At 41.5% G+C, this 12,722-nt stretch overlaps 4 protein-coding genes across 6 annotated transcripts; 2 read left to right on the plus strand and 2 right to left on the minus strand.

The window, feature by feature from the left end:
• Positions 1–2,675: 2,675 nt before the first annotated feature.
• LOC106292515 (probable alpha,alpha-trehalose-phosphate synthase [UDP-forming] 7) lies at positions 2,676–6,197 on the plus strand. 2 transcript variants are annotated; one of them, XM_013728114.1, is made up of 5 exons: positions 2,676–3,562; positions 3,723–4,951; positions 5,025–5,298; positions 5,374–5,709; positions 5,811–6,197. In XM_013728114.1, exons 1-4 carry the CDS (start codon positions 2,855–2,857, stop codon positions 5,683–5,685), a joined length of 2,523 nt encoding a protein of 840 aa, XP_013583568.1. In that variant the 5' UTR covers positions 2,676–2,854; the 3' UTR covers positions 5,686–5,709; positions 5,811–6,197. The 2 variants fall into 2 exon arrangements, with proteins under 2 accessions (XP_013583568.1, XP_013583567.1); XM_013728113.1 differs by having other exon boundaries at positions 5,374–6,197.
• Positions 6,198–6,306: 109 nt separating this feature from the next.
• LOC106292520 lies at positions 6,307–7,137 on the plus strand. The gene has a single exon (XM_013728122.1). It carries the CDS (start codon positions 6,381–6,383, stop codon positions 7,014–7,016), a length of 636 nt encoding a protein of 211 aa, XP_013583576.1. The 5' UTR covers positions 6,307–6,380; the 3' UTR covers positions 7,017–7,137.
• Positions 7,138–7,224: 87 nt separating this feature from the next.
• LOC106292516 (ATP-dependent zinc metalloprotease FTSH 8, chloroplastic) lies at positions 7,225–10,315 on the minus strand. 2 transcript variants are annotated; one of them, XM_013728116.1, is made up of 5 exons: positions 10,196–10,315; positions 8,724–9,901; positions 8,244–8,557; positions 7,926–8,166; positions 7,225–7,720 (listed from the first exon to the last, which is right to left on the minus strand). In XM_013728116.1, the coding sequence occupies exons 2-5, from the start codon at positions 9,894–9,896 to the stop codon at positions 7,376–7,378; spliced, it is 2,073 nt and encodes a 690-aa protein (XP_013583570.1). In that variant the 5' UTR covers positions 9,897–9,901; positions 10,196–10,315; the 3' UTR covers positions 7,225–7,375. The 2 variants fall into 2 exon arrangements, with proteins under 2 accessions (XP_013583570.1, XP_013583571.1); XM_013728117.1 differs by lacking the exon at positions 10,196–10,315 and adding an exon at positions 10,136–10,194.
• A 425-nt stretch (positions 10,316–10,740) lies between these two features.
• LOC106292518 (protein ROOT PRIMORDIUM DEFECTIVE 1) lies at positions 10,741–12,269 on the minus strand. Its single transcript, XM_013728119.1, has one exon. It carries the CDS (start codon positions 12,043–12,045, stop codon positions 10,867–10,869), a length of 1,179 nt encoding a protein of 392 aa, XP_013583573.1. The 5' UTR covers positions 12,046–12,269; the 3' UTR covers positions 10,741–10,866.
• Between the last annotated feature and the right edge of the window lie 453 nt (positions 12,270–12,722).

The raw sequence follows: 12,722 nt of genomic DNA on the forward strand, positions 1-12,722 counted from the left end.
ACAAAGTTTTGTTTGGGATTACAGCTTGAGTACATTAACAATGAAATCCTTGTGCATCAAATAGGATATACAGAAAAGGGTACTCAAGAGATTTAATATGGACCAGTCTCACCCATTATCTAGTACATGGGCGTGAGATCACTTGTTTTGGACACTGATCCATTCAGTCCAAAGGTGGACGATAAAGAAGTCCATTTAGTCCTGAGATGGACGATGCAGAAGTCTTGTTTTAGACACTGATCTGATTGGTCCATAAGAAGGACGATGAAGAAGCCTTTGATTTTTGTTTATTTTATACTAACCAGCCCAAATATGGGTTATTTGGTTTTGTTGATTTGTTTTCAGACAGGTTATGTTTTACACATGGTGGTACACGCATATCACAGCAACATCATCCAAGATTTCGTGTGTGTGTATTTGAGGTCGATGACTCAATATGTTCGATCAGATTGTGGCATGGCCGATGGTAAAGAAGAACCAACGACCATGTTCGAGGACGAAGCATATTCTGCCCAAGATCTTCATCACCGGCGGATTGCAGAAAGTTTGAGAGGTCCAAGAGACCTTCAGTAATGTCCAAATCAGAAGGAGTAATGTGTGTTGTACTATTTTTCCTTCACCATGGTTTTGTCCTGGTAAGGTTTTAATGAGACAACATTAAAACACATTACAAATTCTAAATGGTTATGGCATCTAAAGGAGAGTGCTATGAACCAGATTGTGGATGACTCATAACTAAGAGGTTATGATTTGTAATCTTTCCATTTATCTATGATCGTTTAATCTTCTATATAAGGAACCTCTATGTTATAGATAAAGATAGATTTTTTCACCATTTTTATAACAGCTGAGATTTAATTTATTTTTGAATGTATCGTGATATGTAATTCACACGTTTATAATATGAAATTAACAACTACCATCCAAAAATTTGACAACACAAGCAAAAGTCGATAGTTGTAACCGCAAAGCTTCAACTAATCAAATCATTAAAGAGTAGAGACAACGGTGCAGCCAACAACTAATTGACCAAACTAGGGACATTATTTTTAATCAAATACAACCATAATGACTCTTCCCCTCAATTTTAAAACGTAAGCAACTTGATCACTTCTGTTCACCACTCGTTTCCCCTGTTTCGACACGTGTCCGAAACGAGCCTAACCCTAGGTACTACTACCTCATTAGCAAAGAGCTAGTGGTCCCCACACCATCGCATATACGGCAGCATCTATCACGCGTCCTCACGTTGTTTCTCCCTATCACGTGTCCGCCTCTCCACGCGCTTCTGTTCCGCGTGGTTACAACTCTTTGGACCATGCCAGCTGGCAATAGTGCGAGTCCGGCTGGCTAGTTGCCTTATCCAACTTTTTATAAACGAAAGGGAATGATACTACGACGAGGCTGTCACTTCTTCGTACGTCATGGTCCAATCGAATTGGTCGTCAAGTACGTTGTGAAAACGACATGACAGCGAAGCAAAGACTCGGTGACGGTCTTTTAAAATAATAATCACACCCATAGCTACTTCTATTTGACCAGTAAAATCATAACAATTTCTAAATAAAACAATAACTAAAATAATACTACTTTATCTTTCTGAATATAGGATGTTTCAAAAAAAAATTGAATAATATATAAGGTGTTTTCATTTTTCTAGATAATTTTTTATTTTGTTAGAAACTGTACAACTAATTATATTTAATAATCTATTTTGTAATTAGTTGAATAACGCTAATTTATAGTTTTAGTGATTTTTTAGACAAAACAATAATTTTTTTAATATGCGTGTTACAAAAAAACACTTAACATCATCTTATATTTAGTATCAGAGAGTAATAATATTCCTTTTGATATTCACATATCCAACAACAGCTTCCATATCAAACACGACGTACGACTGTTATACACCTTTACCTCAAAATAACATAATCCCACCTTTATTTCCTATGTTTCTCAGAATATGACCCTACAGTTCTGATAATGTCAAAAAGAAACCATATAATCTACTTTTTCATCTCTATTTTTAATTGGTGATTTTTTCAATAAATCAAAAAGTTTAGGATATATATCTATAGGCATATATATATGAAAGATTTAATCAAATTAAGCATGTTAATTGCCCATATTAGAAAAGTAAGATTGGCCAATTAATCTTTTATCTTTCTATTCTGTAATTAACTTTTTCATTACGAAGGAAACGTTATTTCTCATTTTGGTAAGAAAAACTTGGCTTCGGACTTGAGAAAAACATAATGGTCAGAGTAGATCTGTTAATCGAAATACAGGGATATATATGATATTACTGTAAAATACACATATGCGGCTGGAAACAGAGATTTTTTTTTTTTTTTTTCTCTTTTTGAAATTTGAGTTTTTTTTTGTTTAACACTGAGTTATTAAAATATTATAATTATGATATAAAAAAATTAAATAAACGATTCGACAACCGACAATATAGTATCTACCTTATGAAGATCAATGTCAAACTGCATCACCTGAACCGTCCTATGAAAATCCACGTATGACCAGATTTACTTACAGCATGTTGAAGATCTTTTGTAAATTTTTCTTCCGTAGTCTGCATAATTGTTTAATAAATTGTTCTTTCCAACCTGAATTTCCTATAATCTGCAATAAATTACAGAGTCTGAAGTCCGAACCCCAGACCTGAGTTGTAGAAACTTTTAAACCGGGTCTAACGTGCTTCCACGAAATCTGAGTCTTCAGTATCTTTTTAATTTTGAAATTTGGGGGCATCACTCAAACTCTCGATTTTCGCTTTGATGGGTGCGTAGATCTTGTTTGAGTTTGCAAGTGCGTGGATTCCTCTAGCCATCAGAGACAAGCGAAGATGATTTCTAGGTCGTACACCAACTTGCTAGACCTTGCGTCAGGGAACTTCCCTGTGATGGGGAGAGAGCGCAGCAGGAGGCTTCTTCCTAGAGTAATGACAGTTCCTGGCAACGTCTCCGAGTTCGATGACGACGATCAAGCTTCCTCCGATAATCCCTCCTCCGTTTCCTCTGATCGAATGATCATCGTCGCGAATCGTCTCCCCTTGAAAGCCGAGAGACTAAACGGAACCTGGAGCTTCGCCTGGGATCAAGACTCGTTATATCTCCAGCTCAAGGACGGCTTCCCCGAGGATATGGAGGTCTTATACGTCGGATCTTTGAGCGTCGACGTCGTCGGCTCACACGAGCAAGAACACGTGGCGCAAATACTGTTGGAGAAATTCAAATGCGTTCCAGCTTTCTTCCCACCCGATTTGCAGTCAAAGTTCTACCACGGATTCTGCAAGAGGCAGTTATGGCCGTTATTCCACTACATGCTTCCGTTTTCGCCTGCTAACGGTGGGAGATTCGATCGGTCTATGTGGGAGGCTTACGTGGCAGCCAACAAACTCTTCTTCCAGAAGGTCGTCGAGGTGATAAACCCTGACGATGATTTTGTATGGATTCACGATTACCATCTGATGGTTCTACCTACTTTTTTAAGAAGACGATTTAACCGTATCAGGATGGGGTTCTTCCTCCACAGCCCTTTCCCTTCCTCCGAGGTCTACCTACTTTTTTAAGAAGACGATTTAACCGTATCAGGATGGGGTTCTTCCTCCACAGCCCTTTCCCTTCCTCCGAGGTCTACCTACTTTTTTAAGAAGACGATTTAACCGTATCAGGATGGGGTTCTTCCTCCACAGCCCTTTCCCTTCCTCCGAGGTCTACAGGTCTCTCCCCGTTCGCGAAGAGATTCTCAAAGCTTTACTAAACAGCGACCTCATCGGCTTCCACACGTTCGATTACGCGCGTCACTTCTTAACCTGCTGCAGCCGGATGCTGGGGTTGGAGTATCAGTCCAAGAGAGGCTACATTGGGCTGGAGTATCACGGGAGGACCGTGGGGATAAAGATCATGCCCGTGGGGATCGACATGGGACGTATCCAGTCTGTGATGAGAGACTCAGAGGAGGAAGGGAAGGTGATGGAGCTCGAAAGGCGTTACCAAGGCAAGACGGTGCTGCTTGGGATTGATGACATGGATATTTTCAAAGGGATCAACCTGAAGCTGCTCGCGATGGAGCAAATGCTTAAGCAGCACTCTACCTGGAGAGGGAAGGCCGTCTTGGTTCAGATTGTGAATCCCGCTAGGGGTAAAGGGATTGACATTGAGAAAACACGCGGCGAAATCGAAGAAACCTGTAGGAGGATCAACGAAGAGTTTGGATACCACCAACCAGTTGTATATATTGACACTCCAATTTCGATCACTGAGATCAATGCTTATTACCATATCGCCGAGTGTGTGGTCGTTACGGCCGTTAGAGATGGGATGAACCTGACTCCTTATGAGTATATAGTATGCAGACAGGGTGCAAAGAAGAGCGTGTTGGTTGCGTCCGAGTTTATCGGATGCTCTCCTTCGCTTAGCGGAGCCATAAGGGTGAACCCGTGGAACGTCGAAGCGACTGGTGAAGCGCTGAACGAGGCCTTATCGATGAGCGACGGCGAGAAACGGCTGCGGCATGAGAAGCATTACCGGTACGTTAGTACTCACGACGTTGCGTTTTGGTCGAGGAGTTTCTTGCAAGATTTAGAGAGGATATGCGTGGACCATTTCAAGAAAAGGTGTTGGGGGATGGGGATTAGTTTTGGTTTTCGAGTTGTGGCGCTTGATCCTAACTTTAGGAAGCTTTCGATACCGTTGATTGTTTCGGATTACAAGAGGGCGAAAAGCAGAGGTATACTGTTGGATTATGACGGCACTCTGATGCCTCAGAACTCTATCAACAAAGCTCCCAGCCAAGAAGTTATGAACTTCTTGGCTGCCCTTTGTGAGGACAAGAAGAATTCAGTTTTTATTGTGAGCGGAAGAGGAAGGGAGAGCTTAGGCGAATGGTTCTCTCCGTGCAGAAACATTGGAATTGCAGCAGAGCATGGTTACTTCTTGAAGTACGTTTTAAATGTGTACAGTTCTTCTCCTTCAGTGTTAGTAACATAACATGCCTTTTTGTCTATTTGTTAGGTGGCCAGGCAGTGAAGAGTGGGAAACATGTGGCCAGGGAACTGATTTTGGTTGGATGCAGATCGTGGAGCCTGTGATGAAACAGTACACTGAATCTACGGATGGCTCTTCCATTGAAGTTAAAGATAGTGCTCTGGTTTGGCAATACAGGGATGCGGATCCGGGCTTTGGTTCTTTGCAAGCAAAGGAAATGTTAGAGCATCTAGAGAGTGTTCTAGCTAATGAGCCTGTTGCAGTCAAGAGCGGTCACTACATTGTAGAAGTCAAGCCTCAAGTAAGTTTAAAAAAAAAAAAAAAATTCTGCTTGATCCAAAGCGTATACTTATTCTTGTTTTTTTTTTTTGTAAAGGGAGTGAGCAAAGGATATGTGTCAGAAAAGATATTTTCATCAATGGCTGAAGAGGGGAAACCAGTTGATTTCGTGCTGTGTATTGGAGATGACCGATCTGATGAAGACATGTTTGAGGCGATTGGTAATGCGATGTCGAAGAACTTGCTATGCGGAGATGCTCTTGTGTTTGCATGCACAGTTGGGCAAAAGCCAAGCAAGGCTAAATATTATTTGGATGATACTATGGAAGTGAGAAGCATGCTTGAATCTTTAGCTGAAGCATCAGAGGCTTCGAACTTCTCTATGCGTGAACTTGACGATGCCCTTTGATTTGGAAACCAGAGTCTTTGCCAGGTTTTATTTTGCTCTATATGATCTCAGTTCCGGTTCCTACTTGCTCTCGTTCTTCTACAACAGTCGATGGTTTTGTTCTCATAAATGAATAATGTGCATAGATGGCTAAAGAGATGATACAGACAAAGACAAGGAAAACAAGAGAAGAGAGTGGTGTTTGGTCTGTTGTGATTGAAAGAAAGAAAGAATAAAAGGCAATGTGAAGTTTTGTTCTGTTCAGATGGTAAAGACGAGGAAAATTAGTTGTCTGGTTTCTTAAAAGCTTTGCAGGATGTTGAAGTAGCAACAAGCCAACAAGCAAAAGCTTTGGTCTTCATTTTCATTTCTAATGCTGTTATTATTATTGTAATTGGATGATCTTGGTAGACTTTCGTTTTGGATTCGGCTGTTCACTGAGTCTGAGAAAGCTAAAGCTGTGAAAAAAATGTTATGTAAAGATGAGATATGTTCACCATTGTTTGAGAATTTTCAATATATTTTTTTTTTTGTCTTTTCATGTGTAGTTCCGAGTACAGTTTAATAGCCCATTGGGCCCCTATGTATTTTGTCGCTTACTGTCGGATTGCTTTTTTTCAGACTTTCATTAAATTCCTTGACCCTCTTTTTTTCTGATTGGTTGAATTGCATTGATGACTGAGTGATGAGCTTTTGCAAAGGAAAAGAAAAGACCAATGGAGAAGGGTACCGATGGGAAGATGAAGAGTGTGGCTTCGAATCCGGCTAACTACGTATCCATCATTCAGCTTCAGGAGCGCTGGATTAAGGAGAAAGAAGGGAAACACAAGGAAAGAGACTTAGGAGTGAAGCAGCAAGTCGATGGACAACCAAGGAGAGAAAAAGAAGAACCAAGGGTAAATCTCGAGGGGCGTTTTCATATCAACCGTCTGAAAAAGGAAACAAACTGTGTTGATAAAGAAGGAGTCGAGGTCTCTGCAACTGTGAGCAAGAAGGGTGAAGATGGAGGATATTGGAGGGATAGAAAGAAGAAATGGTCTAAGAAGAAGAATAAGAAGAATCAAGGTGGCTCTGTGAAAGAGGTTGTCAAGAGTGTATCGGTGAAAGAGGAGATTCCCGGAGATAATATTGTTCAAAACAGAGAGAATGCTGCTGCTGCTAGTAATTCGATTTCTTTAGAAACTCGTTTTGAGCATCTCTTGATCAAGAAGAGAGTGGAAGAGGATGGAAGAGACAGACAAGTCAAGGTACCTGCGAGATTGAACAGCAGACAAGGTTATTACCGGACCATGGTGTGGGTGAAGAAGGGAGAGAACAATGGAGCTGGTGCTGGGAATAGCTTCAACGTTTAAAGGTTGGAACTTAGACATTGATCATGGTATTACAACTAGGGTTGATTCCTGTTCAATTTGGGATGCATTGTATATATAATCTTGAATCTAGGAGCTTGAATCATTTGATTCTTTTTTTTTTTCCAGTTTTAGTGTCAAGTCTCTTTCAGCTTATTAACATAACTAGTTATTTCAGCAATTGATCTATATCCATCAGTGCTTCTGAATCTGAGACAACTATTGAACACATTTACAAACATAGTTTTAGTTTAAGCCATTAATGCTCGAGTTTGAAAAAGTTCTTTCTATATATATACTTGTTACACGGTATGGGGAAGTATCTCAAAGATATACACAGAGATATTCAACGTCTCTTTTACTCAGACAGAAGCTGGTGTTGGTGTCGATGTCGAAGAAGCAACACGGTTCTCAGGTGGGATTTCTGTAAACTCAGACAGGATTGCTCGGAACTCATCGCCTGACATTGTCTCTTTCTCCAAAAGTACTTCAACAATCTTGTCCATGGCTTCACGGTTGTTCCTTATGTGCCCCAAAGCTATCTCGTACGCTCTGTCTGACAGTGTCTTCACGGCTGAATCAATGTCGTTCGCAAGCTTCTCAGACATTGAGTTTCTGGCCATCATCCTCATGATCACATCGCTTTGTGCTGATGAGTCCATCAACGACCATGGTCCAATCTCAGACATTCCAAATGTTGTCACCATCTGCAATGACATTATTATATAATATTATTGATAAAAATTATAAAATTATTTAAATTAAATGTAAAAATTAACCAATTATTATACTGTATTTATTTTAAAATATTTATATCCATGCGTAAAAGTAAAGGAGAATCATCTAGTTGTGTATAAGCATCAAGTTTGGGCTAACAGAACAAAAGAGTGAAGCTGAGACTCTATTAGATACCTGCTTAGCCAAACCGGTGATCTGTTGCAAGTCACCAACTGCACCAGTAGTCACCTCCGGCTCACCGAAGATGACTTCTTCAGCGGCTCTACCACCGAGTCCACCAACAATTCTTGCAAACAGTTGCTGTTTGGAGATTAGAGTTGGATCATCTGAGGGAATGAACCAAGTCAGACCTCTCGCTTGGCCTCTTGGTATCAATGTGACCTTTTGGACAGCATCATGCCCTGGAGTCAATGTTCTGCAATAACAAAAAGAATGAACTCTAGATAACACACACACACACAGACATATGCTTCTGATCTTATTCTGACTTACCCACAGACGGCATGGCCAACTTCATGATAAGCAACCAAGCTTTTGCTCTTCCCATCAGTCATGACAGTGCCTTCCATCCCAGCTACAATTCTATCAATCGAATCATCAATCTCTTTAGATGATATCGCTGTCTTTCCACGGCGTCCGGCTAATATGGCAGCTTCGTTTAAGAGGTTTGCAAGATCAGCTCCACTGAATCCAGGCGTTCTCATGGCTATTACTTCTAGTGAAACTCCATTCTCAAATTTCTTGTTCCCAGAGTGAACCTTGAGTATCTCTGTTCTTCCCTTAACGTCTGGAACGTCAACAGACACCTGCATTAAGAACAAACACACGTTAAGCAACCAGAAGCAATAGATCTATGGAAAGAGCTGGGCAAAGCCGAATGAAACATTGGCCTTAGCCTCCAAATTTATAAGAAAATAATATAGTTGAAATCTTTAATAAGCCGGCCTTGGGAAAGAGTCACAAGGCATATACCTGCCGGTCAAAACGTCCTGGTCTCAACAAGGCGGAGTCAAGAATATCAGCTCTGTTGGTTGCAGCAACCACGATAACACCAGTGTTACCTTCAAAACCATCCATCTCCGTCAGAAGCTGGTTAAGCGTCTGTTCTCTTTCATCATTACCTCCACCGATACCAGTCCCTCTCTGCCTACCAACAGCATCAATCTCATCAACAAAGACAATACAAGGAGCGTTCTCCTTGGCCTTTTTGAAAAGATCACGGACCCTCGAAGCACCAACACCGACAAACATCTCAACAAACTCAGACCCCGAGATGGAAAAGAAAGGTACACCAGCTTCACCAGCAATGGCCTTTGCCAAGAGTGTTTTCCCAGTACCGGGAGGACCAACGAGAAGAACACCTTTCGGGATCCGAGCACCGACCGCAGTGAACCTCTCAGGCTTCTTCAGAAACTCCACCACTTCCATGAAGTCTTGCTTGGCTTCATCGACTCCAGCAACGTCATCGAACGTTACACCAGTGTTTGGCTCCATCTGGAACTTTGCTTTGGACTGACCGATCTGAAGCGGGAAGCCGGGACCACCGGGACCACCCATTCCACCGGAGGACCGTCTCGAGAGAAGAAACAAACCGCCAATGAGAATCAGAGGGAATGCGAGATTCCCAATCAAGTTGAGTAGCGGAGAGCCTTGGTCTTCCTGAGCAGTATGTGCTGCAAAGTCGATATTCTTTGCCCTCAGCTTCTGGAGAAGCTCTTGACTCAGTCCCGGTAGCTGCACGCGTACACGCTGGATCCTGTTGCCTAGCTCAGGAGAAACAGCCTTCACAATAGCTATTGTCCCGTTCTCGTACAAATCTACTTTATCAACCCTTCCTTTGTCTAGATACTCAAGGAACCTAGAGTAAGACATCCTTGACGACGAAACTCCTTGTTCATCTGCGTTTGCTTTCCCAGTTCCGAGTAAACCCACTCCAGCAGCTGCAGCGTTTCCAAGCAAAAGCTTGAAGAAGCCTCTTCTTGCTTCGTGTTTGTTCACATCTAAAGAAGCCTTCACAAGAGTAACTTTAGATGTCGTCCTATCAACTGAAGCAAACCTTGAGGAGAGCACTAGCTGTTTAGACCTGTGTTTAGTTGTGTAGACAGATAATCCGCTCCCGATGAGACAAGCCGATGAAGCAGCCATTTGCACTATACATCAATTTTAATCAAAGTTTATGGTAAAAGTATAACAAGATCCAAACGAAGAGCAGAATGACCTTGAACATGCAAGTTTATGGTAACAGTATAATCAACGTGAGAGACCAATAGCGACGCATGTGAACAGAGATTGGAACCTATCTATGCTCCAAAACTATAACCTATCAAAATAGCTATTAAGTGTAAAATCATGCACACGAAGACGGAGATTACAGAGGGACAGACCAAAGTAAGGCGAAGAAAAGCTGCTTGAGATTGCAAAGATGAGTGAGAAGAGAATCAAACCTGTGGAAAATTGGTAGACGAAGGAGAAGGCTTATGTGAAAGAAGATTGTTCGGACAAAGAGAACTAAGAGGAGTTGGGTTTTTGAAGACAAGACATGTGGTTTCTGAACATCTTACGTGTCTTCCTCTCAATGGCTTTTAATTTAAGAGGAGTTGAATAATTTTAATTAGGGAAATATCCTGTATTTTATAAATTCCAATATATTTTCAGATTCATTTTTGATTTTTCCAACCTTTTACACACAAAAATAACAAATCAGTATTTTAATTTTGTAAACATCCGTCATAAAAATAAGAAAAAGATTGCAATTAGGGATGTCATTTTCGTGGTAGAAGTCGAGAATATAAATAACCAAAACGTAAAAGAGTTTTAGTAGCATAAAGAAAGCCACATGCATCATTTGACCACCATGCAAAATTTAAAGAAGAGAAAGACTAACTGAGTTTGAATAGTTTCTAACTCTCCACATAACCTACACTTGCAAAGTACACAACAAAGAGAGATCTTATCTTGTTTCGTCAATCCTCAACGCATGCAATTAAAGAGGCTCAAGATTGATTAGATTCTTGGTGATCTCATCTCTCAAGTGTTTCATACACTTCACTGGATAAGATAAGCATACAGAAAACAGCATATCTTAAGCTAAAAAGGATTAAAGAAACTAACATGTTCATTCTTCTTCAGACATATCTGTCTCCCTAGAATCTGATAAAGCAGCATGGCGGCCCAAGAGGACAAGATCAAGAAGCTTCCTCCTCGCATCGTACACTGGATTTGGATCTATCAAACGTCCTCTCTCGTAAGCCTCTCTGAGAAACACCGTGTGTCTTTTCCCTTTAGTTGAAATATAAAACATCCCCGGGTGATCCAAGAACAAATCCCTTATGTTCAAATCAATCCCAAAACATTTCCTGAAGTGGCTGATCTTCTCTACCTCCACCATCTTCTCCACAGTCAGACTCAAGAACTCATGAGCAATCGCAACCGCTCTTTTCTCAACTCCCATCACACCGGACTTGTTCTTTTTCTTGCCAACCATGTCCTCGTAGGGACCACCGTAAGGCAGTTTCTGCCATTCCTTCACTTTAGCCTTAAAGTTCTTCCCCAGTCTCATCCCTGGTGGGTAGCAATGTTTGAAACTAAACTGAACTTCGGTTCTATCGACGCTGCAATCCTCCTCACAACACTCAACCACCCTCCATTTCTCAACCGCAGCTTCAAAACTCAGACTTTCTTTACCTTCTTCTTGAACGAGCTCTAAGATATGTGTATTGGGCTCATGACCATCACTAAGCTTAAAGACATGAGGGTTCTTTGAGATCACAGAGTCCTCAAAGTCATCAGGGAGTCCAAGCTCTCTCCAAACCTTGAAAACCGCACGAAGAGGGACTGACTTTGATATAGACATAGACAGGAGCCTGACCAACCTGTCAACAACAACAGGCAAAGAAGCATTGATAGCCAAAGCCTCTTGGCGAGAAATCTCCATGGCTGCATCAGTTAACCTGCAAAAGGGCTGAGACTTCACAGGATCATACAAGACGTGGAAAATGTGAGGGTACTTCCTCAGGAAAGAAGCAGCGCCACGGTTGAGGTGGAGCTTCTGGGAGAGCCTGGAGAGAAACTCGATGGATACGGAAGGAGGTTCAGCTGTTGGGTTGGCGAGGATGAGGTCTTGTATGGCGATGACCTTGAGGAGGTTCTTGTATTTGTCCATGAGCTTCTCGAAAACAGGGTCTCTTGATCTTGAAGCCACGTACTGACCAGACGTCGTTTTTGATCGGACGGTGATGATGGAGCCTCCACAGGGGTGAAGCAGAAGTGATCTCATGAAGAGGCTAAACCTCATAATGGCTTAAGGAGATGAATTATAAAACACTCTGCGGAATTACGTCGAACACCTTGCGTGCATAGCGAAATAACAAAACTTTCTATCAGTTACCAGCGAACCAAACTACAGAAGTACATGCCATGTCGTATTCGGTATTTGTAGAGTCGATCTTTGTATGATCCTTGTGGTCTGAATCGACTTTTTCTTCTTTTGTTTTTGGGTTCAAAATGTTCAAATCGTATTATAAAGGCCTAAACATGTTAGATTGATTGTAACCAGCCTGGCCCAGATGGTCTTGAGGGGAAATAAAAAACCCCAATACGGAACACGCGGGTTCGATGCGCTGGCCAGGCAATTGGGGTATCTAATTCCCCATAGTACCAAATGGTCCGCCTCGCGCCGAGGGGTTGGCCCCTGGGGGTGGAAGTCCCTCCAGGTTAATAAAAAAAAAAAAAAAAAAAAAAAACATGTTAGATTGTAAATTTACAAAATCTAGTAGGCATTGGCGGGTTCGGGTCGGGTGCTTGCGTTTTTCGAGTATTCGAATGGAGAGGTACAGAATCCGTTCGAATTATTTTATACGTCGGATCGGGTTCGGATTCTTAAGGTTCGAGTTCGGGTTATTTCGGGTATAACCGAACTGTGTAACAAATAATAATAAAAATTCTATGTATCCTTGATTTGACCATATGAGA

Source organism: Brassica oleracea, chromosome C5, assembly GCF_000695525.1.
Source record: "Brassica oleracea var. oleracea cultivar TO1000 chromosome C5, BOL, whole genome shotgun sequence".
Classification (NCBI taxonomy): Eukaryota; Viridiplantae; Streptophyta; class Magnoliopsida; order Brassicales; family Brassicaceae; genus Brassica; species Brassica oleracea.